The following is a 26,220-nucleotide window of genomic DNA, read 5'->3' as shown; positions in this document are numbered from 1 at the left end:
CACTCTACCACTGAGTTACAAGCCAACCATTTTTTGGGGGGTAGTACCAGGGATTGAACTCAGGGTCACTCAACCACTGAGCCACATCCCCAGTCCTATTTTGTATTTTATTTAGAGACAGAGTCTCACTGAGCTGCTTAGCGCCTTGCCATTGCTGAGGCTGGCTTTGAATTTGTGATCCTCCTGCCTCAGCCTCTGCAGCCTCTGGGATAACAGGTGTGGCCACAGCGCCTGGCACAACCCAACCATTTATATTTTTATTTTTAAAAATTTTTAATTGTAGATGGACACAATACCTTTATTTTATTTATTTTTTTATGTGGTACTGAGGATCAAACCCAGTGCCACACACATGCTAGGCAAGTGCTCTACCCCTGAGTCACAATCGCAGCCCCTATTTTTTGTTTTGACCCAGGATCTTGCTAAGTTGCCCAGCCTGTCCTTATATTTTCAATCCTCCTATCTTGGCCTCCCAAGTCACCGGACTTAGAGGCATGTGCCACCGTGCCCAGTAAGATTTTCTTTAATATTCTTTTTCTGTCCCAGGATCTCATTCACAGTACCACATTACCTCATCACGTCTCCCTAGGTCCTTTTGGACAGTTTCTTAGACTTTACTTGGTTTGGTGATCTTAACCTGCATGCAAGCAGTATGCATAGCCTGGAGATTCTGGGAGAACTGTCAGATTTTAGAGTGAGGTAGTGATGTGTGCAACTAACTACGCCTCAGTGTCACTTCTGAAATACAGGTGTAGAAATGAGAACTCTGGTGGTGCCAGGGCTTTGGAGTGAGTGGGTGAATAGGGCAAAGCCGGAAAAGAACGTGTTACTGAGCATAACATGCTTGCAGTGCCTACTAACTAGGGGTGTCAGAATGCAGTTGAGGGTCTGGTAGACAGTGACGTCATTGGACAACGCCTGGTTGCTTGCCTAGCCTCTGAATCTTTTGATGCCTCAGCTCCTTGATGTTGTCCTTTGAAGGAGAGAAAGGCCCACTAGATTAATTCCGTAGTTTTCGCGCTAGTTTAGACATACGCGACCGGGTCGAACGAACTACAATTTCCAGAAGACACTGCAGCGGGAGCCTGTCTCTTGCTGCATTCTCATTGGTTAGTATCTGGTATCCCCAGCCAATAGAAAACGAGTTCCTTCATAGGTGCCAAAATGGCGTTGCCTAAGATCTAGAACTCGACTGTATGGTAGGCTTAAATTTGGGGTGGTAGTGGATGAAATGGAAGTGGGGAATTATAATTTCAGGAGAAGATGGGGAAAAGAGGGCTGTCAGGATTTGGGGTGGTATGGCTGAGGGACACAGCGAGAGCTAAGGGCGTAATGAGACAACCGGAGCTGGGTTAACCCCTTCCTGCCCTCTGTTAGTTTTTGTATCAGCCCCTTTGACACTCTCTTTTTTATTTTTCCATATTTTTTTTTTTTACTGGTGCATTATAGTTATACATAACGTGACACCTTCTTTTAGTGCCCCAGTTTAAGGGAGGATGTTCAGGAGGGGAGATCTTGACAGGATCTCTGCCTTGCACCCTTTCTCTTTATTTTCCGTCCGGTTCTTATGCTTTGTTTTATTTTCCCGAATCTCCTTTCTGTTTAACTCTACCTTCCCTGTTCTTGCCCTCAGCACCTCATCCCTTCTCTCTTTCCATTTCTTTTACCTCAAAGCTGGCGACTGTCGGCCTTGCCTCCTCAGAGTGAAGTCATGAAGGTGGTGAACCTGAAGCAAGCCATTTTGCAAGCCTGGAAGGAGCGATGGAGTGACTACCAATGGGCAATCAACATGAAGAAATTCTTTCCCAAAGGAGCCACCTGGGACATTCTCAACCTGGCAGGTCTCAAGTAAAGCGGGAAGGATGGATGGGAGGAATAAACCCCCAAAAGCAACCACTCAGTCTTACTTTGTTATTTCCCTTGCAGAAGCACTTTTGGAGCAGGCCATGATTGGACCTTCCCCTAATCCTCTCATCCTGTCTTATCTGAAGTATGCCATTAGTTCCCAGGTAAACTGCCCCCATCCCCAAAAGAGTGAGGGTTTTAGAGGTAAAACACTTGGAATGCAGTTGTCAGTTTACACATTTTAAGTGAATTTGAATAGAGCACTTTCTGAACTGCACTTTTCTTGCAAACATAATAACTCATTTATCTTGATGAATATTACATTCAGTTTACCAATAAGTGTTTACCAATGCTGCCAGGCATGGTGGCACAAGACTGTAATCCCAGCTGCTCAGGAGTCTGAGGAAGGAGGATCTGGAGTTCAAGGTGAACCTCAACAATGTAGCCAGACCCTAAGCAACTTAGGACCCTGTCTCAAAGTAAAAAGAGCTGGGAATGTAGCTCAGTGGTTCAATCCTAGTACCCCACACCCCGGAAAAAAAAAAAAAAAGTGTTTGCAAATGCTTTAAAAAAAAAAAAAAGTGTTTGCAAATGCTTATATTTGCCAGACAGTGCTAACTCCTGGGGACATAACTATAAACGAGCTGATCTCAGTACATAAGGGATGTAGTGGGTAATAACAGATGTTTAATCAATCACAGGATATATTTATGATAAAGAGTATAGGTACTATGAGAGTACACAGAAGGGGTACCAATTTCAGTCTGAGCAATCAGGGAAGGCTTTCTGGAAGAAGTGATGTTTAAGCCATGTTAAACTATTCAGGCTTAAGATCTGAATGTTTTGTAAGAACCAGGCAGATTGATGAAAGTGTATAAAGCAAAGAGAAAAATGTGTGCTAGGTCTGGGAGGCAGAAATCACATGGTGTTGTTTTTTTTAAAAAAATATTTTTTTAGTTGTAGATGGACACAATATCTTTATTTATTTATATTTATGTGTTGCTGAGTTTTGAACCTAGCGCCTCATGCATGCAAGACAAGTGACCTACCACTGAGCTATAACCCCAGTCCCCTCATGGTATTTTTAAGAACTGAAAATAATTTGTTATGGCCAGGGCAGCATTTTTGCTTTCAGGACTCCTTTGTTTTCTTAAAAATTATTATTATTATTTAAATTTTTGTTTTAGTTATAGATGGACACAATATCTTTGTTTCTTTATTTTTATGTGGTGCTGAGGTTTGAATCCAGTGCCTCACATGAGCAATGCAAGTGCTCTGCTACTGAGCCACAACCCCTGCTCTCTTAAAAATTATGACTCTCACAAACCTTTTGTTTATGTGCATCATATCTATTCATATTATCTGATAAATATTTCTTATGTTTCTCAGTTTTTAATTTATGAATTCACTTAAAAGTAAAAAAAATTTACATATTTTCCCCCATTACATATTAACATAAATAACATTATGGTGAATAATAACCATATTTTTCAAAACAAAAAATATTAGTAAGGAAAAGGCACTGTTGCCACATGGAGGCACGCCTGGAATTCCAGCGACTCTTAGAAGGCTTAGGTAGGAAGATTGCAAGTTTGGGCCAGCCTCAGTTATTTAGCAAGACCCTATCTCAATAAAAAATACAAAGTTCTGGGAATATAGCTCAGTGGTAGAACACCCCTGGGTATAATCCCCAGTACTATCGGAAAAAAAGAAAAGAAAGAAAAATAAAATGGCATTGTTTTACTTTTTTGCAAATGTAATGTCTAGGTTAAATAGACATGTGTATTCTCAAAACTGCTTCTGAATTCAATTTTTTTTTTTTTTTGTGGTACTGCAGATTAAACACAGGGACACTTTACCACTGGCTGCGTCCCCAGCCATTTTTATTTTTTATATTATTTTGAGATAGGAGCTAGCTAAGTTCCTAAGGCTGGCCTAGAATTTGCCATTCTCCTGCCTTAGTTTCTTGAGTTGCTAAGATTATAGGTGTGTGCCATAATACCTGGATCTACATTCAATTGTCATAATAGGCTATTTTGCTTAAAGCATAGGAAGAAAATCTGATTTTACACATTAGATGTTTAATTTGAAAAGAAAAAATATTAATAAGTTTAAAGATAACTGAGGAGGCTGGGGTTGTGGCTCAGCAGTGGAGTGCTCACCTAGCATGTGCGAGGCACTGGGTTTGATCCTCAGTACCACATAAAAATAAATAAAGGTGTTGTGTCCAAATACAACTAAAAAATTTTTACAAATTAAATATATATATGTATATATTATATATATTTAAAAAATAAATAAAGATAACTGGATGTTTTTCTTTGATACTGTACTAAAATTTGACAGGTAATCTGAAGCCCTATCAAAGAAGAATTTACATGCTATTAACATTAGAATCCATTGATCTCTCTCTCTTGCACTTCAAATAGATCTTTTATCCAGGTATGATTTTTGCAAATCACAGATTTGTCATTTGGAAAATATTCATGACTGATTCATATAGATACTCCAATATTGACACATTTAATTAGTGGTAGAGTGCTTGCCTGGCATGCATGAGGCACTGGGTTTGATCCTCAGCACCACATAGAAACAAAATAAATGTATTGTGTCCATCTACAGCTAAAAATATAATAATATAAAATAAATTTTAAAAAAAAGGTCTGGGGGGCTGGGGATATAGCTCAGTTGGTAGAGTGCTTGCCTCACATGCACAAGGCCCTGGGTTCAATCCCTAGCACCATGGGGGGAAAAAAAGAGGCGGGGCTCAGGATGTGACTCAATGGTTGAGTACTCCTGAATTCAATCTGTGGTACTAAAAAAAAAAAAAAAAAAGCCAAGGGAGGAGCTGGGGGAGGAAGAGCTGTTGGCTAGCATCAATCCCAAGTACTGCAAAGGACAAAAAGAAAAGAGAAGGCAAGGGAAAGGAAGATGGATAAACAAGGAAGTTGATCAGAACAGATCCAGTGGGTTTAACAGCATGAGTTAGTTGATGACTTTAACGAGAAGGTTCACAGAGTGGTCAGAACAGAAGTGATTGGAGTGAGTTGAAGAGCACACGGAAGAGGGTGGGTAGAGACAGTGAGTAGCTAAGTGGAAATGTGGGGTCTGCGGGAAGCTCTTTCAAAAGTAGACGAATCTTGAGATGTGTAAACAGTGATGAGAAAGGCAAGAAGGAGAAAGAGGCTGAAGAGAGTAAGAAATAAATATACATGAAAGACCTTCATGACCTGTCAAGTGCTATGCAAAATCAGTAATTCGTTCTTCAGAGTCAAGAGGCTCTTTGGTCCAGTGTTGTGCCTGGAGAGGGCACTTAGGAGTAGTTGGGGTGTTGAATATGAAGAAGAGCAGAGAGGATTAGAGAGCAGCTGCAAGGTCAGGCTGGGCGAGCCACGTGTCCAGCTGGCCATGCCACTGTCCTCCAGCCTCGGGGGTTTGTGGTGGTTCAGAGCTAGCATGTTGATGGAATTAATGAGACTGGAATAGGTTAAGTCCTGCTGTGTGAAAGTTTACCACGTGGAAAGTGTTTTCAGGTCTCTGGAGCAGTGTTTTATTAATATACTTAACAAAAATTTGATGAACCTACAGAATTCACAATTTGAAGACCATAAATTAATTTTGTCTAACAACATTCCTCAAAACATGCAGAATTAGGAGTTTCTTTCCTTATAGTGTGGGGTCTCTTTTACTGGGAACAGCCAGCTCCACCTAGAGGCTGGTATCCAACAAAGTTCAGTTCTTTGCCAAGCTCTTGCTATGGAGACATCAGTTGTAAATAAACAAACACTAGCCTGGAAGGTTATGCTCATTCTGCCCAGGCAGGCTCCCAGCTTCCTGATCACTGTCAGACACTAGCTTTGGCTTCACAGTATGTCCTGCTGATGGTATTTCTGAACACTGATTGTATTTAAGCCCTCTCTGTGTTTTGCTCCTGTTCAAGAATTCTAGTTAAAGATGTCTGAACAGAGAGCAGTCTGTTTAGGTGATGGATCATTTTTATATGTAGAGGGAAAATGCATACTCAGGTCATTGAAGCTGATGTAGCTTTCTTCTCAAATCTTTGGAGGCTTCTTCTCCTTAAGCGGAGACAGACAACCCAGGAGGTGGGTGATTATTCTGGTAGTTTCTATCATTGCATTCTGCTTTTTAATTTTTTTTTTATTTTTATAATTTTGTGCTAGGGATTGCACTTAACCACTGAGCCAAATCCCCTGTGTTTTTTTATTTTGAGATGAACTTGTTCCAGGGCTAACCTGGAACTTGTGATCCTCCTACCTCAGCCTTCTGAGTCACATGGGTTATAGGTATGCATACCAGATTATAATTATTTTTTAAACATTTGACAACTTGAGAGATTTTATGTATGGACTAAATTTATTCAGTATAAATTCTTCATCTCAGGCTGGGGTTGTGGCTCAGTGGCAGAGCACTTGCCTAGCATGTGTGAGGCTCTGGGTTTAATTCTTAGCACCATGTGTCAATAAATAAATTAAAGGTCCATTGACAACTGAAAAAATATATTAAAAAATTTCCATCTCAATTTTTTTGAGCTGGAGATTGAACCCATGGCTTTGTGTATACTAGGTAAGCATTCAATAAATGAATTATACCCCTAGCCCCAAGGATAAATTATTTCTTCTGAACTGGGTATCCTCCATCTTATGGTGACGAATAGGTTTTACTTTTTTTTTTTTAATTTTTAAATTTGTTTTAATTAGTTATACATGACAGTAGAATACACTTATATACTTCGATATATCATACATAGATGGGATATAATTTCTCATTTTTCTGAGTATACATATTGTAGAATCACATTGGTCATACAGTCACATACATATATAAAGTAATAATGTCTGTTTCATTCTACTATCTTTCTTATGCTCACATCTCCTACCTTCCCCTGAATAGGTTTTACTAACAAATTTATTTTAAGATAAATTTTTTTTCAGAATGTAGCTAATTAATTAATAGAATTCAACTTTTTTTTTTGAAAATATTTTTTAAGGGGCTGGGGACGTGGCTCAAGCAGTAGCGCGCTCACCTGGCATGCGTGCAGCCTGGGTTTGATCCTCAGCACCACATACTAACAAAGATGTTGTGTCCGCCGAAAACTAAAATAAATAAATAAATAAATGTTAAAAAAATAAAAAAAAAAAGAAAATTTTTTTAATTGTAAATGGATCTTTAATTTAATTTATTTATTTACATGTGGTGCTGAGGTTCGAACCCAGGGCCTCACACATGCCAGGCAAGTGCTCTACCACTGAGCCACAACTCCAGTCTCTAGAATTCAACTTTTTTTTTTTTTTAGCTGTAGTTGGACACAATATCTTTATTTTACTTATTTATTTTTATGTGGTGCTGAGGATGGAACCCAGGGCCTCACACATGTTAGGCGAGTGCTCTACCACTAAGCCACAATCCCAGCCCTAAAATTCAACTATTTAAAGTAATGAAAACTTTGTTAGGAGCAGGCCCGGTGCTAGGTGCTGGAGAAACAGATATAAATTCAATACTCTTCCCAGGTCCTCAGGGAACTTTCTGTTCATGTAGAATTTCCCAAAATGTATTTTGGAAATACTAGGTAAATGAGATCCTTTGGTCAAAAAAATCTGAACAATTTTGCTTGTTTTATCTCCAGCCATCTTAGAAATTCTCATTGTATATGAATATATTATAGTTCTGAGAAGTCCTACAATAAAGAAAGCTCTATGTAAGCTGGCTGTGGTGGTGCACACCTGTAATCCTAGCAACGCAGAGGGCTGAGGCCAATTTTGGCAATTTAGACCCTGTCTCAAAAGTGGTAGGGCTATAGCTCAGTGGAATAGCATTTGCCTAGCATGTACAAGGCTCAGTACTACAAAAAGAAAAGGAAAGAAAAAAGAAAACTATGTATATATGTTTAATCAAGGATTCCCAAATTTATATTACCCAGAAGCTATGTATTAGCCGTGCGTGATGGTGTATGCCTGTAGTCCCAGCAGCTTGGGAGGCTGAGACAGAAGGATTGTGAGTTTAAAGCCAGCCTCAGCAACTGATTGAGGCACTAAACAACTCAGTGAGACCCTGTCTCTAAATAAAAATATAAAAAAGGGCTGGGGATGAGGCTCAATGGTTAAGCACCCCTGGGTTCAATCCCTATTACCAAAAAAAAAAAAAAAAAGAGCCCTGTGTTTGTGTAATATTTGGGTTTTTTTGGGGGGAGGGATCAAACTCCAGGCCTGTGCATTATAGGCATGTAATCCTGAGCCGCTGGGATTATAGGCATACCCCACTTCACCCAGCCAAAGATACATTTTAATTTATTCTATAAATATCAAGATTGTAGTAGTCAACTAGGCATAGTGGTGCATGCCTGTAATCTCAAAGGTTTGGGAGGCTGAGGCATAAGGATCACAAGTTCAAAGCTAGCTTCATTAACTTAGCAAGGACCTAAGCAACTCAGTGAGACCCTGTCTCAAATTTAAATAGATAATTAAATAAACAAATAAAGGATGGGGATGTGACTCAGTGGTTAAGTGCTCCTGGGTTCAATCCTTGGTACTAAAACAAAAAAACAGATTGAGGTAATCATTGAATAAGAGTGTCGTTATCTTCAAAGAGCTCCTTGATTGTGGGGGCAGCATGTGTAATGATGGTTGTAAGGGAATTACTTGGAACATAGAGGAAAAATTTCAACTTTGGAAGCTCACTCCATATTTCAAAGTGAAGGTAGCCCTTGTTCATCATAGATGTTTGTTTCTGTTTAGTTTCTGCCCAAATAAGATTACTCTTTCCTTTTTCCCTTCTTCCTCTCTCTTTCCCGCTCCTCCTCCTCTTTTTTTATTAGTGGTGCTGGAGATTGAACCTAGGGCCTCATTTATGCTAGGCAAGCATTCTACCACTGAGCTGTACCCTCAACCAAGATCACATTTTTTTTTCCCAGTACCAGGGATTGAATCCAGAGTCTCTACCACTGAGCTTTGCTCTCAGCCCTTTTTATTTTATTTTGAGACAAGGTCTCACTAAGTTGCTGAAGCTAGCCTCAAACTTGATGTCTTTCTGCCTAAGCCTCCTAGGTCACTAGGGGTACAGGTATGCACCACCACGCCCAGCTCAAATTACTCTTCATGATAGAAGTTATAGGAATAGGGCTGGGGGAGTTGTAGCCCAGTGGTAGAATGTATGCTTAGTATACACCAGGTTCTGAATTCAATTCCCAGCACCCCAAAAAATAAAAAAAAAGAAGTTATAGGAATAAAATAATATAGCCTTCACTTTTGCTGGTTCTTTTCCTTTTTCTTTTTCTTTTTTTTTTTTTGTGTGTGTGTGGTGCTAGGGATCAAACCCAGGGCCTTGTGCATGCAAGGCAAGCACTCTACCAACTGAGCTATATCCCTAGCCCTTGCTGGTTCTTTTACTCACTGGTAGTCAGTTAAACCTTGCTTATATGGACAAGTAGCATGTGAACATGAAATATAGCACCTTTGGGTACCCCCAAACTTATCTCTTTTTTGTAGCAGGGATTAAACTCAGGGGCATTCAACCACCAAGCCACATCCCCAGCCCTTTTTTATATTTTACTAGAGACAAGGTCTTGCTGAGTTGCTCAGGGCCTCAACAAGTTGCTGAAGCTATGTTCAATCTTGGAATCCACCTGCCTCAGCCTCTTGAGTCACTGGGATTACAGGCATGCGCCACCACACCTGGCCCTAAACTCATCTCAATGGGCTTATGTTGATGGTATCATTTGCAATGAGTCTGATAGAAGTAGAAATAGGGCAATGTATGGCATTATTATATATTGTTTAATGGGTTGAGGAGGCCTCTTGAAGGGGTCAGAGTCTCAGAGCTGCAGCAACATTAAGCATCATTGTTCCTTTTGAGTAGGAGACTAGTAATCTGAATATTTTCTTTCTTCTTTCCCTCTAGATGGTGTCCTACTCTTCTGTTCTCACAGCTATCAGTAAGGTATGAACATAACCACTCACCAGCCAGGTAGGATACAGGGACCAGAGAGCTATGATAGTGCCAGCAAGGCCCACCTCTTATGACTTGTGAAGCTGGATGCTGCCCTTACCATCAGGAAAGGAGGTCCTGGGAAGTGGGAGCTAGCAAGTAGAAGCCATCTATCTATCTATTTATTTATTTATTTATTGTGGTGCTGGGAATCGAGCCTAGGGCCTTGTGCATGCTAGACAAGCACTCAACTGAGCTATATCCCCAGCTCTAGAAGCCAATTTTTAATATGAGAAGGCTGTTGAATCTGAAACCTGAGATTGGAGGAAAGAAAAGCAGGAGTCCTACTTGTGCCACCTGTTCTATGTGTGAGATCCAGGGGTTGGCTGGGGCATCCTTGAACCTCTCTATTGTTTTTTTCCACAGTTTGATGACTTTTCCCGAGACCTGTGTATTCAGGCTTTGCTGGATATCATGGACATGTTTTGTGACCGACTGAGGTAAGGGCTGGGTGACGAGATTCTCACCCAGCATTCTCTCAAGGTATAGGAGAAGCTCCTAGCATATAGTATGAGATCAACTCTGTGGATTCCCACATTTTTTCTACCCAACTGCCCATCCCCATATTTTCTATTTATTCCCTTAAGTCGAAATGCCTCTTTACTTGGAATAGCTCATTTGAAATCTTGTCTGGTGGAAGGCAGCCGAGTTCGGTGTCTTCCCTAGGACTTTGCTAGCTTTCCAGCTCTCTTCCCTAGTAGGGGAGTGCCAGAGTTCTCTGGGGAACATTGGTGTGGGTCAGATTTCAGCCTCTGGATCAGAGACAGACTTCACATCCTTTCCTGGTAGCTGTCACGGCAAAGCAGAGGAGTGCATTGGGCTGTGCCGAGCCCTTCTCAGCGCCCTCCACTGGCTGCTGCGCTGCACCGCGGCCTCTGCAGAGCGGCTCCAGGAAGGAGTGGAGGCCGGCACTCCAGCCACTGGGGAGAAGCAGCTTGCCATGTGCCTGCAGCGCCTGGAGAATACCCTCAGCAGCACCAAGAATCGGGCCCTGCTGCACATCGCCAAACTAGAGGAGGCCTGTATGTCCCCTGATTACCTGTGCCACTATTCTTGTAGCTGTTCCTTTTAATTGAGAGGGGAGAGGCAGGATGCCATCCCACTTCTTTCCAGGAGGATCTGAAACCATCCCACTTCCTTTTTTCTCTCCCCATAAGCATTGCATACATCCCAGGGACTTGGGCAGGGTGGCACCCGAGCCAATCAACCAACAGGTATTTACTGAGCATTGTCGTCTGCCCAGCACTGTGCCAGGTGCTGGGGGAGGGGGGAGGGGGGCTCCCAAAGGAGCATGTGGCAGGGTCCCTGCCCTCAACAAGCTTACACACTAGTGGGAAGCAAGACTAGTGCATCATATGTGCAAAGAAAATTAGAGGACAAGACAACTATACCATCTGTTCTTGTGTGTTTCCATATTACTCATCTTCTGGAAGCAAATAACTCTTGAATTTGAGTATGACCTGAAATGTCCCTTTAAACTCGGTGCCTATCAGGCCTGTGTACCATCCATCTCTTCACTCAAGTTCAGATGCTAAAATGTTGGAACTTTCCAGAGCCTGAGAACAGGAAGATCTGTGGGAGGGAAGCCTTCCATCATCCCTGAGGGGTCTTGAGGCCATAGTCTTGCTTAGACTGTGGTGACTCAGGACCACCTAAGGAGCTTTTGTCTTCTGATAAGTGTTAGAGTGGGTGACACCCAGTGTCCTGGGTTGGAGAGCTTAGTTTATTTATTACTTCTCTAAATATGTTTTATTGTCTGGGAATGCAAAGTCCAGAAAGAGAATCTGTGTCAAAATAGGCTATGTTGACAGTTTCTTGCCTACTTTGAACATGTGATAAATGTTTATTGCTGGAAAGTGAATGAATATTTATTTTTAATGGATCTCAGGTCTTGTCTTCTTCCCCCCGCCCATGCTACATGATAGTCAGTGGGCTGGTTGGTGCCATTATTCATCATTGGACCCTCTGGAATTGTAACTAGGATAAATGACTTATAACTAAGTGATAAATATGCAGTATAGGCATTTAGGAGAGAGATGGGTGGGTTAGACCAGTTGGGCAGGTTATTAAGGGAACAGAGCCATGAAGGATGTATAACTGAGGCATTTCAGAAGGGGGGAGCCCTGATCATCCAGCCCAGATGAAGGGTGGGTAGTGTGTAGGATCCCAGCTTGCCCAGAGTGGAGTGATGGCCACTACAAGGCTGGCCTTTTGAATTGGCTGCTTCTGACCCAATTTGTGGTCACTTCCGTCTTTGTGCTGCTGAATTCTAGCCTCCCTCACTTCTCTCTCTCACTGCCTACATGTGCCTGCCAGTCAGTGAAGTCAGTTGTGTAGCCCCTGGAAGTCAGGCCCTCGGGAATGGCTTTAAGGGGCTCTGGCCTTTGATGCTCACTCCCTTCTAGTGCATGCTGCCCTCATGGCCCAGACCTCTGTGTCGTCCTCAGGGGAAGCCTCCCTGTGCGGTTTCCTGGGCCCAGGGAGTGCCACGATTGAGGAGATTGGGGCCAGGCTCTGCTTCTCCTTTGTTTCCCATCATGGCTCTGCATTTCTTTCTCTCTGCCAGCCTCCTGGACTGCCATTGAGCATTCGCTCTTGAAGCTTGGGGAGATCCTGGCCAATCTCAGCAACCCCCAGCTCCGGAGCCAGGCTGAACAGTGTGGCACACTCATTAGGAGGTACCCAGCTTCCAGGGTGAAAGTGGTGAAGGGAGAGAGGAAATGCCCTGGGGTGTCAAGGGAAGATGTGGTACCTACTCTGTCCTCTCGCTCTTACCTTCAGTCCCCAACACTGCCCTGTGTCTGTTCTCTTCAGCATCCCCACCATGCTATCTGTGCACTCAGAGCAGCTGCACAAGACTGGCTTTCCCACTGTGCACGCAGTGGTCTTGCTCGAGGGCACCATGAACCTGACCGGTGAGACGCAGCCCCTGGTGGAGCAGCTGATGATGGTGAAGCGCATGCAGGTGGGAGGGGCCGAGTGGCTCTCCTTTCCCTAAGGGGGGCTGGCCATTTGGGGAAGGAGGGAGGAGTCTTCTGGTACTTCTTGGGAGGAATAGGTTTTCTTTTGGTCCCTGATACTAAGTGGATGCTCTGATACTAAGTGGATGACAGTCCTGTCATTTAACATTAGGTCCCTAGTCCTAATGTTGACCCAACCTGGTCCCCAGAGCCTGCAGAAGGATGAAGGGGAACAGGGCACTCTCTTATACTCCACCCTTGGATCTTCCTATAGCATATCCCCACCCCGCTTTTTGTCCTGGAGATCTGGAAAGCCTGCTTTGTGGGGCTTATTGAGTCTCCTGAGGGCACGGAGGAGCTCAAGTGGACGGCTTTCACCTACCTCAAGGTACCTGGGACATGCGAGCAACAGAGAGCCCGTCTAGGGATAGTTCTTAGGAGAAGCAGTGAAATGCTGGACATGTGCCTTCTGCTGGCATCAGACCCTGCCTGCTAAGTCCCCAGCACAAGTTCCAATTGATTATTTCCTCTGAAAGTCTTTTTAGCCCACTTGACAGGGCTCTGTTGTTTCTTGCCACAAGGTGCTGTTTAGTTTGTCATTGGTCATGTTGGTGCAGGGCAGCTGAGGGAGTCAGAGAAAGTGGTCCTGGTCCCCCTTGAAGCTTGGGTTCCACTTTTGCAAATGACATTTTTTTGTTGAATCAGCATAAGTGAGAGGTCACCAGGTCTTTTTAGGTGAGGGGAATCAGGTGCTTGGGTGCCCATGGACTTTAAGATTGGTCTTTAATAAGAATGCTTTCATTTCCAGGGCAGTAATGTTCCTGTTACTGTGTCCAGGGCAGGGAATGGGGGGCCTTCAGTGGCGGGTGAAAGAGAAAAGAAATTGAAATTCCTGTTTTTTCTCCTACCTCACTCCCTAGATTCCACAGGTTTTGGTGAAGTTGAAGAAATACTGTCATGGGGACAAGGTGAGTTGGAGAAATGAGATGGCAGGATGGGAGCAGCTAAGGGTATTTCTTCCCTTGAGAAACAAGGGCAAGAAGAGGTCCCTCAGACCCTGGCTGAGCAGCAGAGTGTGTGTGCCGGGGGGGGGGGGAGGCTAGAATTCCATGGATGTGCTTGAGCACCTGGGAGCATCCTTGGATGCACTCCTGGGCTTCTGATAGGACACATCTCAGTTTGGACCCTCCACAGGCAAGGTTGCCCATGATGGTTGGGCAAGAGTGGACACGTGGGAGCAGTGATGCCTCCAACATTTCCCCACCCAGCTGCTGGGGCATAGTGGTGGGTGCAGCCTATTTGAGGCTCCTGTACCCAGCATGTTATCCTTGTGAGTCTACACCATAGGCTTCAGGAGGCATGGAGGACCCAAAATCCAGGGGAAGTTGCTGACTCTTTGCAGGACTTCACTGAGGATGTCAACTGTGCTTTTGAGTTCCTGCTGAAGCTCACACCCTTGCTGGACAAAGCTGACCAGCGCTGCAAGTATGAACTCCCCTACTTACCTCTATGCTACTAGAAGATGTCTGGGCCCTTCCCCTGCTCTCTATGTCAGAAGAATTTCAAGGGATCCTGTCTCCTTGTTGGTGACACAATGTTGTCAAGTATCCACAGTCATTCTGCCTGCCTTCGGGCACTCCAAATTGTCTTCATCCTGAAGGAGGGAGGAGACAGGGCAGGAACCCATTGTTCCCATTCCTCAAAAGCCCTAGCTCTGTGCCCACTTCCCTCATCCTGTTTTCCCTCACAGCTGTGACTGTACAAACTTCCTCCTCCAAGAATGTAACAAGCAGGGCCTTCTGTCTGAAGCTAATTTCGCCAACCTTGTAGCCAAGCGGTAAGTGCAAGTCCATTTGGGCTGCCTCAAGAGCCCCGTGACATCCCTCTGTCATGTCAGACTGGCTGCTGGTACCTTTCCCTCTTCTGTTTGAATTCTGGGTTGCAAGTGACTGGCACTATACCTTGTAACACAGGAAACCAGGGGGGAAAGAAGATGCTGACTTCAGACCGGAGTTTTACACTATTCTTTGCTGTTCTTTAACTCACCCTCTTTTGTGACCAAAGAAAAAAATTCAAATTTTCAAAACAAATCTTAAATTAACTTTCAAAATAAATGTAATGACTCATGACAAATTGAAGTGATTCCAGTATCGAACACCTTTTCATAAACTTCATCCCAACACCAAAGTTTTTTTTTTTCCCCTTTTGGTCGTGCTGAAAAGAGAACCTAGGACCTTGTGCATACAAGGCAAACACTGTACCACTGAGCTACATCCCAGCCCCCCCGAATTTCTGTATGCTTCCCACCACCTCTGTGCCTCTGCTTCTGGGGTTGGACTAGGGAGTAGGGAGCGTTTGAAAAATTTCTCTTGGTTCCTGTCCCCTTCTCTTGCCAACTGGTCATGGCCATAGCTCAGCAGATCGGGAACATGCACCCCAGCAAAAGTCATCAGAAAATGCCAACATCCAGCCTAATCCCGGGCTCATCCTCCGTGCAGAGCCTACTGTCACAAACATTCTCAAGGTGAGTGCATCCTTTCCTTGCCACCAGGATCTTCCCTTTCTTTTTTTTTTTGTACCAGGGATTGAACTCAGAGGCACTTGACCACTGAGCCACATCCCCAGCCCTACTTTTGTGTTTTATTTAGAGACAGCTTCTCACTGAGTTGCTTAGTGCCTCACTTTTGCTGAGGCTGGCTTTGAACTCACGATCCTCCTGCCTCAGCCTCCTGAGCTGCTGGGATTACAGGCGTGTGCCACTGTGCCCAGCAGTCTTCCCTTTCTTCCTTCTGGTTTTCCTCTATGTCCAGATAAATAAACAGGGCTCATAGATCTCTCTCATCTGGATTCCAGTCATAGTTACTTTAGAAGCAGAGAAAGGGGGAAGGCAAGGGCAGCTACCACTATAAGCTTCATGTGTAGGTGTTTCAGAGATGCCATCTCACAAGGACACAGTAGCCAGGTGTAGTGGTGCAGGCCTGGGATCCCAGTGACTTGGGAGGCTGAGGCAGTAGGATTGCAAGTTCAAGGCCAGTCTCAGCAACTTAGTAGGACCCACTCAAAATAAAAAAAATAGAAGGAAATGAGAAAGTAGCTCATTGGTAAAACAACTCTGGGTTCAATCTCTAGAACTGTCGGGGGGGAAGGACACAATAGCCAAGCTTCCTATCCCCACTACCATCATGACAGTATGGTTGAGAGGGGTGGATTATAGAGCAGTGTTTAGATTTTGGGAATGGTTTCCAGGTTGGAGGCAGAACGACAGATTAAATTGCAGAGGTGGTATGCTAGCTGCTAGAGACGTGAAGAGAGGAAATATGCCTGGCTGTGTCTGGGTGGGGTGGGGATCTTCAATGTTCTTCAGGACTTGACTTCCTGTCCTGTCCCCAGACGATGGATGCAGATCATTCCAAGTCCCCAGAGGGGCTGCTGGGGGTCCTGGGACACATGCTGTCTGGGAAGAGCCTGGACTTGTTGCTGGCTGCTGCTGCTGCCACTGGGAAGCTTAAATCGTTTGCCCGGAAATTCATCAAGTGAGAATGACTGAGCCCTTGACCTTGGAGGGGAGGACATTCTAAAGGGAGGAGGTGGCAGAGTAGGAGTTGGGCACCAGGGTCTGGGTCTACCTTGAGATGCACAGGCCAGGCCAGGGCAACCCAGCCAGAGGCCTTGACAGAGGAGCCAGTTCTCTTGACTCGAAGAGGTCTTTTCCTTTCCCAGTTATTAATAAGGAACTTCATATTTCTGTTGCCTTTTTTAATTTTCCTGGAACTTGACATATAGAACATTGTTCCATCAATGAGCTATTTTCTAGGCCTAAAAACTCTTTTAATAATAGAAAAAAAAATTTTTCCTGGTATAATGATGTTCATTTTAAGCTTAGCCTGTAGTTTATATTCTAGTGACTGCCCCTCCGAGCCCTGCGGCCCTCAGTTCCTGGCTGTTGCTTAACTCTTACCCTGTCCATTTCTTCCACAGTTTGAATGAGTTCACCACCCATGGCAGTGGAGAGAGCAGTAAGTCAACTTTGCAAGACCTCAGTGGCAGTAGGGAGGGTGCAGAGAGAGGGGCTGCCTTTGCTTCTTCTGGGGCAGCTGGGTTTCCTCCTCTGAGCCATTACTGACTAAAGCTTTGGGAGCCTTGAGTGAAGGAGATGCTGGGAATGGGATCTTCTAATGCCATCCTTTTGCTTTTCTCCCACCTGCTCCCTTTGTGATTTGTTTGTGTATTGGAGGATACACAAGGATTCCAAGGAAGGGATGATGTTCTAATTGAGACTCAAGAAAAGGATTCTGAGCCTCAGAGCTTTGAAGGAACCATATGGTCCCTGACCTTCCTTAAGACAAATCCTGGGCTAGTGATGTGGCTCAGTGGGAGAGTGTGTGCCTAGCATGTACAAGACCCTAGGTTTGGTCCCTAGCTCCACTAAAAGAAAAAAAAAAAAAGCAACAACAAAAAGACAAATTCTGTTCTCATGATCCAGACACAGGCCTTGGGTCTTCACCCTGGGCTGAGGGGCTGGCCTTCTTCTCCCTTCCACAGCCAAAACAGCCTCAGTTCGTGCCTTGCTCTTTGATATCTCCTTCCTCATGTTGTGCCATGTGGCCCAGACCTATGGCTCAGAGGTGAGTGAAAGGACTACAGGTGGGGTTAGGGAATGACAAGTAGGCAGGGCAAAGATGAAGCAACCAATCAATATCTTCCCCTCACCCCGTAAGTCTTCCAAGCCATTATTTTGGGGGTTTTGTTTTTTTGTTTGCCATTGGTCAGAATTTTTATTCTGATTCAACTAATTGACGCTATAGCTTCTTTAACATTATTTTTGTTAAAACATGGAAAATACACTTGTATTTTCTTGGGAAAATTCTTTGGACTCTTAGGGCCTTAATTTATGTGTGAGGTAGAAGTGTTATTCTGGATTACATTGCATTTTCTTTTTAAAATTTTTATTGGTGCATTATAATTATTCATTGTTATGTGGGATTCATTGTTATGTATTTGTACATACACACAGCATAACAATATAATTGGTCAATTTGTTCCTCACCAAGCCAGTTGGTGTTGCTGGACTCAGAAATCAGGTGCCTACCCCTGGGGGAAGTCAATAGATGCCCCTAGTCATACCTCACATACTTTAGTGCCACAGCCACACCAACCACTAGGTGGCAGCATAGGCCCTGTCTGCATCCCTTGAGACCAGTTTGCCCCTAGTTCTTCAGGCTGGGAAGGAAATAGCAGGGGGCAGGAAACAGAAATTAAATCCCAGGCTCACCCTCCTCACTTAACTAGGGTCTCTCCTTTCACTCTTGCCCAGGTGATTCTGTCAGAGTCAAGCACAGGAGCAGAGGTACCCTTCTTTGAGACCTGGATGCAGACCTGCATGCCGGAGGAGGGCAAGATCCTGAACCCTGACCACCCCTGCTTCCGGCCCGACTCCACCAAAGTGGAATCCTTGGTGGCCCTGCTCAACAACTCCTCAGAGATGAAGCTGGTGTTAGTGGTTTGGGTGCCTGCTCTAAGGGCAGTGGTGGGATAGAGCCAAGACCCTTTCTCCTAAGCCCTTCCTTACTCCCCTGTGGTGATTTTTCTCTTACTGCCAACTCTTTGTAGGCAGATGAAGTGGCATGAAGCTTGTCTGAGCATTTCGGCTGCCATCTTGGAAATCCTCAATGCCTGGGAGAATGGAGTGCTAGCCTTCGAGTCCATCCAGGTAGCCCCATCTTTCTAGCAGTTTTTCTTTTCCCTGAGACCCAGAGTCAGACATTGATAGCTTGTTTTGTTTCCTAAGAACAAGAAGATCTTTAATCCGGAGTTCATGTTTTGCCATCAGTCTTCCCTAGAATGGTAGTCTTAGCCACTTCCTCACTCAGGTAGCTCTGGGAAAGTCAGACTTGTGGTAGAAAGAGGCGTGGATTGTGGCCTAAGACTATAGCTGCTGCACTCAGCTGCCCACTGAGGCTGGGGAAATGATGGCAGGGCAGGGGAGAGAGCGATTCCAGTCACCCTTTTCCCCTCCTCTTAGAAAATCACTGATAATATCAAGGGAAAGGTATGCAGTCTGGCCGTGTGTGCTGTGGCTTGGCTGGTGGCCCATGTCCGGATGCTGGGGCTGGACGAGCGTGAGAAGTCACTGCAGATGATCCGCCAGCTGGCAGGGCCACTGTATAGTGAGAACACCCTGCAGTTCTACAATGAGAGGTCAGTAAACTGTCCCTGCCCTTCTCATACCCTGCAGGTATGTCGTGATAAGTCAGCACCTCCAGTAACGGACATCCTTCTCTCACCATCCCAAACATGACACTCATTCCTGCCCTCACTGGCTTCCATTCTCACTCAGGTCCTTCCATCCAAGTACTAGCCAGCCTGGCCCCGTTTAGCTTCAGAGATCAGGAACATTCAGGGTAGCATGGCTGTAGACTTGCTCACATTCTGCTTCCCTCCCCCGCCCCCGCCCCCGCTCCCCCCCAATTCTTTTTTTTTTTTTTTAAGTCAATGATATTTTTTTAAAAATATTTTTTAGTCATTGATGGACCTTTATTTAATTTATTTATTTGTATGTGGTGCTGAGAATTGAACCCAGGGCCTCACATGTGCCAGGCAAGCACTCTACCTCTGAGCCGCCACTCCAGCCCCTCCCCCCCCAATTCTTTTTTTTTAAATATTTATTTATTTTTTTAGTTCTCGGCGGACACAACATCTCTGTTTGTATGTGGTGCTGAGGATCGAACCCGGGCCGCACGCATGCCAGGCGAGCGCGCTACCACTTGAGCCACATCCCCAGCCCCCCCCCCCAATTCTTATTCAAACATTTATTTAGCTGGCTCAGCAAACATTGAATGTGTATTTCTATGCCAGGAGTGTTTTAATCCAGCATCTCTGTGTACCAGAAATGGAGACCCCAAACAGCTACGATTCAGATCCTCAAAGGGCTCAAGTTCTAGAGAACTAACTGAGCAGAAAAGCAAAGGGCTTATCTGGCTGTGTCGCTCTCGAGGAACTATGAGCCATCTGTGGATTTGACAGCCTTCCCCGACCGATCTTTGTGACATTTATTTCATGTCCTGGCTCTTGCATGACCTCTCTGATGACCTCTGCTGTGTTGAACTCAGTGATTCTAGTTCATGTAGTCACCAATAAGTTGTTTAGTTGGCTTTTTTTTTTTTTTAACTGTGACAAGAAGCACATGACAGGAAATTTAATTTTAACCAAGTTTAAGACTACTGTTCAGGGCTGGGGCTGGGGCTCAGTGGCAGAGCACTTTCTTCACACATGTGAGGCACTATGTTCGATTCTCAGAACCACATAAAAATAAGTAGACAAAATAAAGACATTCTGTTCATGTGTAACTAAAAAAGTATTTTTAAAAAAAGTACAGTTCAGTAGTGTTAACTCTGTGCACATTATTGTGCAACAGATTCCAGAACATTTTTTATCTTGCAAATCTGAAACTCTGTACACTAAACAACAACTTCCCTCCCCCAGTTCCTGCAGCCACCATTCTACTTTCTGTCTATGAATTTGATGACTTTAGATACCTCATATCTGGAGTTAGGCAATATTTGCCCTTTCGCAACTAACTTATTTCACGAAGCATAAGTTCCTCAAAATTCATCCATGTTGTAGCATATGACAGGATCTCCTTCCTTTTTAAGGATGAGTAATATCCTATTGTACGTGATATACTGCATCTTGGTCACCCATTTATCCCTCTGTGGACACTTGGGTTGCTTCCGTTTCTTGCGGCTGTGAATGTGTGTTGAGTGACAATTCACAAGACAGCTGTAGAGGATATTTTAGGAGATATAGCTGAAGTGAGGTTCCAGGGGCTCTGTGAAGTCACACCTGCTTTCCTTTGCTCCTTTCTTTTTTCCTTTCTTCCCTCATTTTCCCTCAACAAGTCATGTAATATTTGCTGTGCCATCACCCATCCTAAGCACCTTAAGACCTTTTGGGTAAAGAACAGGGAGAATCTGTGGCTCCGTTGTATGGGTGAAAAAAGTGGCTCTGAAAGCTGAAAGTGATAGAACCTTCCCGGAGCCACACAGCGTTCTCAGAACAGTCAGTGCTCAGACCCCGGTCTGTACGTACAGCTCAAGTTTCTCATGACAGGATTCTAGATAGACGTATGTACTTGCCCAGCTATCCAGGGCTGGGAAGATTCCTGTGGGGCAGGCGTTGGGCCCTCTCCTGGAAGTGACAGTTTACTTTGGGAAGAGGCCAAGGCTGGGTGGGGACCCGCCCACCAAGCACTCAGCCCAGGGGGAAGTGATTGTATTTATTTATTCCAGAGAGTTGGCAAGATCCAGACCTGGGGGATGGGGACTTTTGAAGAGGGAGAAGGCAGAGAAAATATAAATATATTGCTAGATCCATCTATAGATCCAGCTCTTGCCTGGTACCTTTACTAGGCTTTGTGCCCAGCAGGTGAAAGCCCAGCCAGTTCCATGGCTATGGGGTTGTCTCTTCCACTAGCACAGAGTGGCATTAATTCCCTCAACCCAAGTCTGGCCTGCATATTCTTCCCTGGCCCCTGCAGAGTGGTGATTATGAACTCAATCCTGGAGCACATGTGTGCAGATGTGCTACAGCAGACAGCCACTCAGATCAAGTTCCCATCCACGGGGGTGGACACAATGCCCTACTGGAACCTGCTGCCCCCCAAGCGGCCCATCAAGGAGGTGTTAACAGACATCTTTGCCAAGGTGCTGGAAAAGGGCTGGGTGGACAGCCGCTCCATCCACATCTTCGACACCCTGCTGCACATGGGAGGTGTTTACTGGTTCTGCAACAACCTGATTAAGGTACTTGGGCTGGGTGGGTGTGGGCTGGGGTGGGCAGGTGTCCTCAGCCTGAGACCAGCCTCCATCCCCTCTGGCTAGGATTCTCGTAAAGATGCTGCTGTGAGCTGGGCAGCCTCCTGGGAATACTGAGTATGGGATGGGGGTGGGGGAATAAAGCACTCTGGCCCCCGTACCTGCCTAGAGAGCCCACAGGAGTGGTAGGGGTGTTGAGTGCCAGAGTCGGGCCTTTAGCTCCTCAGCAGCCTGGCTCACCTGCCCATCAGGAGCTGTTGAAGGAGACTCGGAAGGAGCACACGCTGCGGGCAGTGGAGCTGCTCTATTCCATCTTCTGTCTGGACATGCAGCAAGTGACCCTCGTCCTGCTGGGCCACATCCTGCCTGGCCTGCTCACCGACTCCTCCAAGTGGCACAGCCTCATGGATCCCCCCGGCACTGCACTGGCGAAGTAGGATTCTCTTCAGAGCCTGCCTGGCTCCCACACGTGGGCCTCCAGCCCCTGCCGCCCAAAGTTAGGCACCCCAACCTGTACCGCCTTGGGAGCTTGGCTGTGGGCATATCCTGTGAGGTGGGGCTTGATCAGTGTGGACACAGGTACCTTGTTCTGGTTCCCACTAACTGTACCTCCTTTTCCTGGAACCCTTTGCCAGACTAGCTGTATGGTGTGCCCTGAGTTCCTACTCCTCCCACAAGGGACAGGCATCCTCCCGCCAAAAGAAGAGACACCGGGAAGACATTGAGGTAGAGGCTTCTCTGCTCACTTATTAATGTCTCTATTCACCTTTTCTGAGTGTTTGCTGGTAAAAGAGGCCTCCTCGGGAAGTAGGGTCAGAAACATGGGCACTGCCCTCGCCTCAGCTGGTCGGACCTGGTCAGTCAAGATCTGGAGAGGTGGCTTGTGTGGACCCCCAGCTGCCCTTGGCTGAGGTCCTGTCTGCTCACTGGGTCTGTGGAGGGGTGAGGCAAGGGACCAGCATGCTGGCAATGCTGATACTGTGGGCTCAGACTTGAGTTCCAGTCCTCTTTGCTGGTGGCTGGAACTTTGAGGACTGGGGGTAAGTGTTAGTGACTTTCCTGCTCTCCAGGATTACATCAGCCTCTTTCCCTTGGACGACATGCAGCCATCAAAGCTGATGCGACTGCTGAGCTCCAATGAGGACGACGCCAACATCCTCTCCAGTCCCAGTGAGTGTGTGGGAGGGCTGCATGGGCCCCTCTTTGCCTGGGCACTCACTCTTCCCTGGGGAAGCTGCTCCGCTTGATCCCTGCCATGGGCCTCAGCCCTGCACCTCAGCTACAGCCTTGGTCACCAGTCTGTGCTGGCTGGTCAGAGGGTGTGGCAGGGGCTTGTGTCATTTTGTTCCCTAGGGGATGCTCCCTTGCTTACCCCTAGAGATAAGGTCACTGTTCTCTGTCCCTAAAGAAGCTCTTCTGCAGGCTGGGGATATAGCTCAGTTGGTAGAGTGCTTGCCTCGAATGCACGAGGCCCTGGGTTCAATCCCAGCACTATAAAGGAAGGAAGGAAGGGAGGGAGGGAGGGAGGGAGGGAGGGAGGGAGGGAGGAAAGGAAAGGAAAGGAAAGAGGAAAGGAAAGAGGAAAGGAGGAAGGAAAGGAGCTCTTCTGCCCAGGTCCTCCCAGCCCCACAGCTACCCCTCCCGAACCTCCTCAGCACAGGGTTAAGGGGTGACCCTGCATTAAGGGAGTTCACTACCTCGGCACAGCCTGTGCCATTGACTCACCAGCTGTGGCCTTCGTTCCTTCCCCCCGAAACATGCCCTGTGGCCTGGAGCAGGCCCAGGCTGAGACTTGAGGCTAATTCCCGCTCCTCCTGCCCTCTCCATCCTGCCTCCTTGGATGTCATTACCTTCTCACTGTCCTCCCCTCATTGCGAGGCTTCCTGCCAGAGGCGGCTTCGGCGGTGTTTAATTTCTCCTATTTCCAGAGGTTGTAGAAGTTTCTTTGGGGCCTTTCAGAGACTAGGGAACCAACCACATGCTTGAAAGATGCTGGGTCTGCCACCTGTAAACCTGTGACCTATAGCTGGTTACTTTGCAAATCTGAGTCTCAGTTTTCCCATTTGTAAAGTGGGCGTTGAGAGCGTTAAGCCACGTACTCCATGAGAAGTGCCAAGGTTGGCCCTGGTGGTGCTTGTTAGTTCTTCTCACTCATCTCCTGTATTTGGGGCCCTACTGTGACTCTTGATCCAAAGATCTTCTCTTAACACAGCACACACCAAATACCTCCTGTGGGTGGACAGGTGAGGACTAGCCCCGGGAGAGTCAGTTTTTGAGTGCATTGCCCCCTCTGCCCTGTCCCACAGCTGACCGGTCCATGAACAGCTCCCTCTCAGCCTCTCAGCTCCACACAGTCAACATGAGGGACCCTCTGAACCGAGTCCTGGGTGAGTCTTCTCAACTGCATCTGAATCTGGGGGCTGAGCTGGAAGGAGTCCCCTTTCCTCAGGGGAAGCCAGCAGGCCTTGTCGTGGAAGGGGTCCTCCTAGTACCCCCTCACTGCCCTCCACCGCATGTCCCCACCTCTCCCCTCCATCTCTCCTGTCTCCCCGGCTCCCATTTGCCCCCTTCTCCTCTCTGTTTTCCTCTTTGCTTTTTCTCTCTGATATCCCCATCCGGAGCACTTCCGGCACTTCTTTGTCTTCCTTTCTCAGTCCCGTCTTCCCCCTGAGTCTGACCTGTTCTCAGATCCTCCCATGAATTCTCTGTTCTCCCCCTCCGCACAGCCAACCTGTTTCTGCTCATTTCCTCCATCCTGGGCTCCCGCACCGCGGGCCCCCACACCCAGTTTGTGCAGTGGTTCATGGAGGAGTGCGTGGACTGCCTGGAGCAGGGCAGTCGGGGCAGCATCCTGCAGTTCATGCCCTTCACCACTGTGAGTACCACGTCTAGATGAGGAGGGTGGCAAGCCTTAGGGGTAGCGGTTCACAGAAGGAAGGGACTCCTTCCTCCTGGGACATCACACCTGCCTGAACTACCCCAGTGAGCAGCCGTTTGTCCATCTTTCTTTGCAGGTTTCAGAACTGGTGAAGGTGTCAGCCATGTCCAGCCCCAAGGTGGTTCTGGCCATCACAGACCTCAGCCTTCCTCTGGGCCGCCAGGTGGCTGCCAAAGCCATTGCTGCTCTCTGAGGGACTTAGAGGAGCCACAGTGAGTGGCTAGGTTCCAGCCCAAGAGCGTTAGATGGGAACATTTGTTGCTCAAATCCACATGATATGAGAACCCTTTGTCAGTTTCCAGATTTTTGCTCTTCTCTGGACTTTCACAGTTTCTTTTGTGATTTCCTCTCCCTTATGCTAATGCCTGAAGAGCGTGAGCAGCCTGGATCTTCAGCCTTTGGTGTCCCCCACATTCCAGAAGTACACTTAGCCCTGAGGAACTTTACAGATTCGTATATGTATATAAATATATTTTTATAGTAACTGAGGGAAAGCTCACTTGTAAATAAAAGTCCTTACGGGTCCTTTGTGCCTCTAGTACCTGTGTTGCCTGGATCAGGATGGGGACTTCTCCTTGCACTCTTCCTGCTGGGCTGTGGCCGGGAGGGGCTCAATCCTGTGGTGAGGAGGGAGGAGGAGAAGGAAGAGGTGCAGAGGCAGGCAGGACTCAGGTTCCCGCTTGTCCACTCAGGAGGACAGGGCAGGCCAGGGGATGAGAACAGCTGCTTTCCACAGACTCGACTGGGGTGGAAAGGAGAGGTACCGCCTTCCCTGCCCTGAGCCATACCCTGAGAAGGGAGCCTGGGCAGAAGGCCATAAGATGCTGGGGCAGGGTGTCCTGCTCTTCTCTCATGCCCCACCCAGTCTGATTGACCCATAATTTGATCTGTCCCCTCCAGAAAAAGAGCAGGGGTGATAAGGACAGGAACTCCTTAACCCTTTTTTGTTCACAACCCACTCTCCAAGCCTGAGGCAGAAGGCCCTGAGCTATCCTGCAGGGCTCTGACCCTGCCTAAGGACCAGGTGGGGAAGGGAATGGAGGTGACTGAGGAGCCACAGGTGGGAGGTCTTGAGGATGGTGGCTCCACTTGGCTTGGGGGACACTCCCAAACCAGGCAGGGACCCTTCAGTTACAGGTGTGCCTCACACACGTGGTAAGGAGGCGAGGACCCAGCTCTCCCTGGCCACATCCCAGCCCTGCCCTGGGACCTCTTCACCCGCAGGCTGAGCCAGGCAGGAAAGGGCTGATTGGACGAGTGCTCTGTGAGGAAGAGATAACCGGGCCTGGAATTTGAGTTCTCTTTTTTTTTAAATTTAATGTTTTTATTTATTTATTTATTTACTTTTTGGCTGTAACTGGACATGATATCTTTATTTTATTTATTTATTTTTATGTGGTGCTGAGGATCGAACCCAGGGCCTCCCATGTGCTAGACGAGCGCTCTCCACTGAACCACAATCCCAGCCCCTGGAATTTGAGTTCTTATCCAAGTGGTCACCAAACACTCGGCTTCCTCATCTTCCGTCTTTGTGGGCAACTCTGGATGGGCTCAAGTTTATGGCAGCTGGTAAAGCAGCCAGCTGTGCACATGTTCAGGACCCCTGGCTATAGCCCAGTCGGCCTGTGTCTGGCCCGGTGAGCCCACCCTAGCCCCAAGCCTT

At 46.5% G+C, this 26,220-nt stretch overlaps 1 protein-coding gene and 1 non-coding gene across 8 annotated transcripts; both read left to right on the top strand.

Annotated features, from left to right (window-relative positions):
* Window positions 1-1,153: 1,153 nt before the first annotated feature.
* LOC139701309 (mediator of RNA polymerase II transcription subunit 24) lies at window positions 1,154-25,095 on the top strand. Of its 7 annotated transcripts, none has more exons than XM_071603704.1 (27): window positions 1,154-1,199; window positions 1,675-1,841; window positions 1,927-2,009; window positions 9,760-9,798; window positions 10,213-10,286; window positions 10,636-10,868; window positions 11,004-11,060; window positions 12,413-12,524; window positions 12,661-12,811; window positions 13,081-13,194; window positions 13,727-13,774; window positions 14,209-14,291; window positions 14,557-14,643; window positions 15,219-15,330; window positions 16,197-16,339; window positions 16,785-16,822; window positions 17,349-17,431; window positions 18,121-18,299; window positions 18,417-18,516; window positions 18,829-19,004; window positions 21,343-21,607; window positions 21,871-22,052; window positions 22,255-22,345; window positions 22,690-22,789; window positions 23,926-24,006; window positions 24,346-24,494; window positions 24,634-25,095. In XM_071603704.1, the coding sequence occupies exons 2-27, from the start codon at window positions 1,712-1,714 to the stop codon at window positions 24,748-24,750; spliced, it is 3,027 nt and encodes a 1,008-aa protein (XP_071459805.1). In that variant the 5' UTR covers window positions 1,154-1,199; window positions 1,675-1,711; the 3' UTR covers window positions 24,751-25,095. The 7 variants fall into 7 exon arrangements, 6 of the variants coding, with proteins under 6 accessions (XP_071459805.1, XP_071459807.1, XP_071459804.1 ...); XM_071603706.1 differs by having other exon boundaries at window positions 1,177-1,199; window positions 1,703-1,837; XM_071603703.1 differs by having other exon boundaries at window positions 1,177-1,199; window positions 1,703-1,841.
* On the top strand, window positions 17,050-17,153 carry LOC139702578 (small nucleolar RNA SNORD124). The gene has a single exon (XR_011705193.1). It is a non-coding gene; the product is annotated as a small nucleolar RNA SNORD124 (small nucleolar RNA).
* Window positions 25,096-26,220: the final 1,125 nt, after the last annotated feature.

This window comes from Marmota flaviventris, chromosome 17 (genome assembly GCF_047511675.1).
Source record: "Marmota flaviventris isolate mMarFla1 chromosome 17, mMarFla1.hap1, whole genome shotgun sequence".
Taxonomy (NCBI): Eukaryota; Metazoa; Chordata; class Mammalia; order Rodentia; family Sciuridae; genus Marmota; species Marmota flaviventris.
This window is presented reverse-complemented; position numbering and strand designations above follow the sequence as displayed.

Bases quoted from the DNA above. Each gene is read 5' to 3' on its own strand.
- LOC139701309 (XM_071603703.1), top strand. The intron at 2,010-9,759 runs GTAAACTGCCCC...CTTTCCCTCTAG, and splicing joins AGTATGCCATTAGTTCCCAG to ATGGTGTCCTACTCTTCTGT. The intron at 18,300-18,416 runs GTTAGTGGTTTG...AACTCTTTGTAG, and splicing joins TCCTCAGAGATGAAGCTGGT to GCAGATGAAGTGGCATGAAG.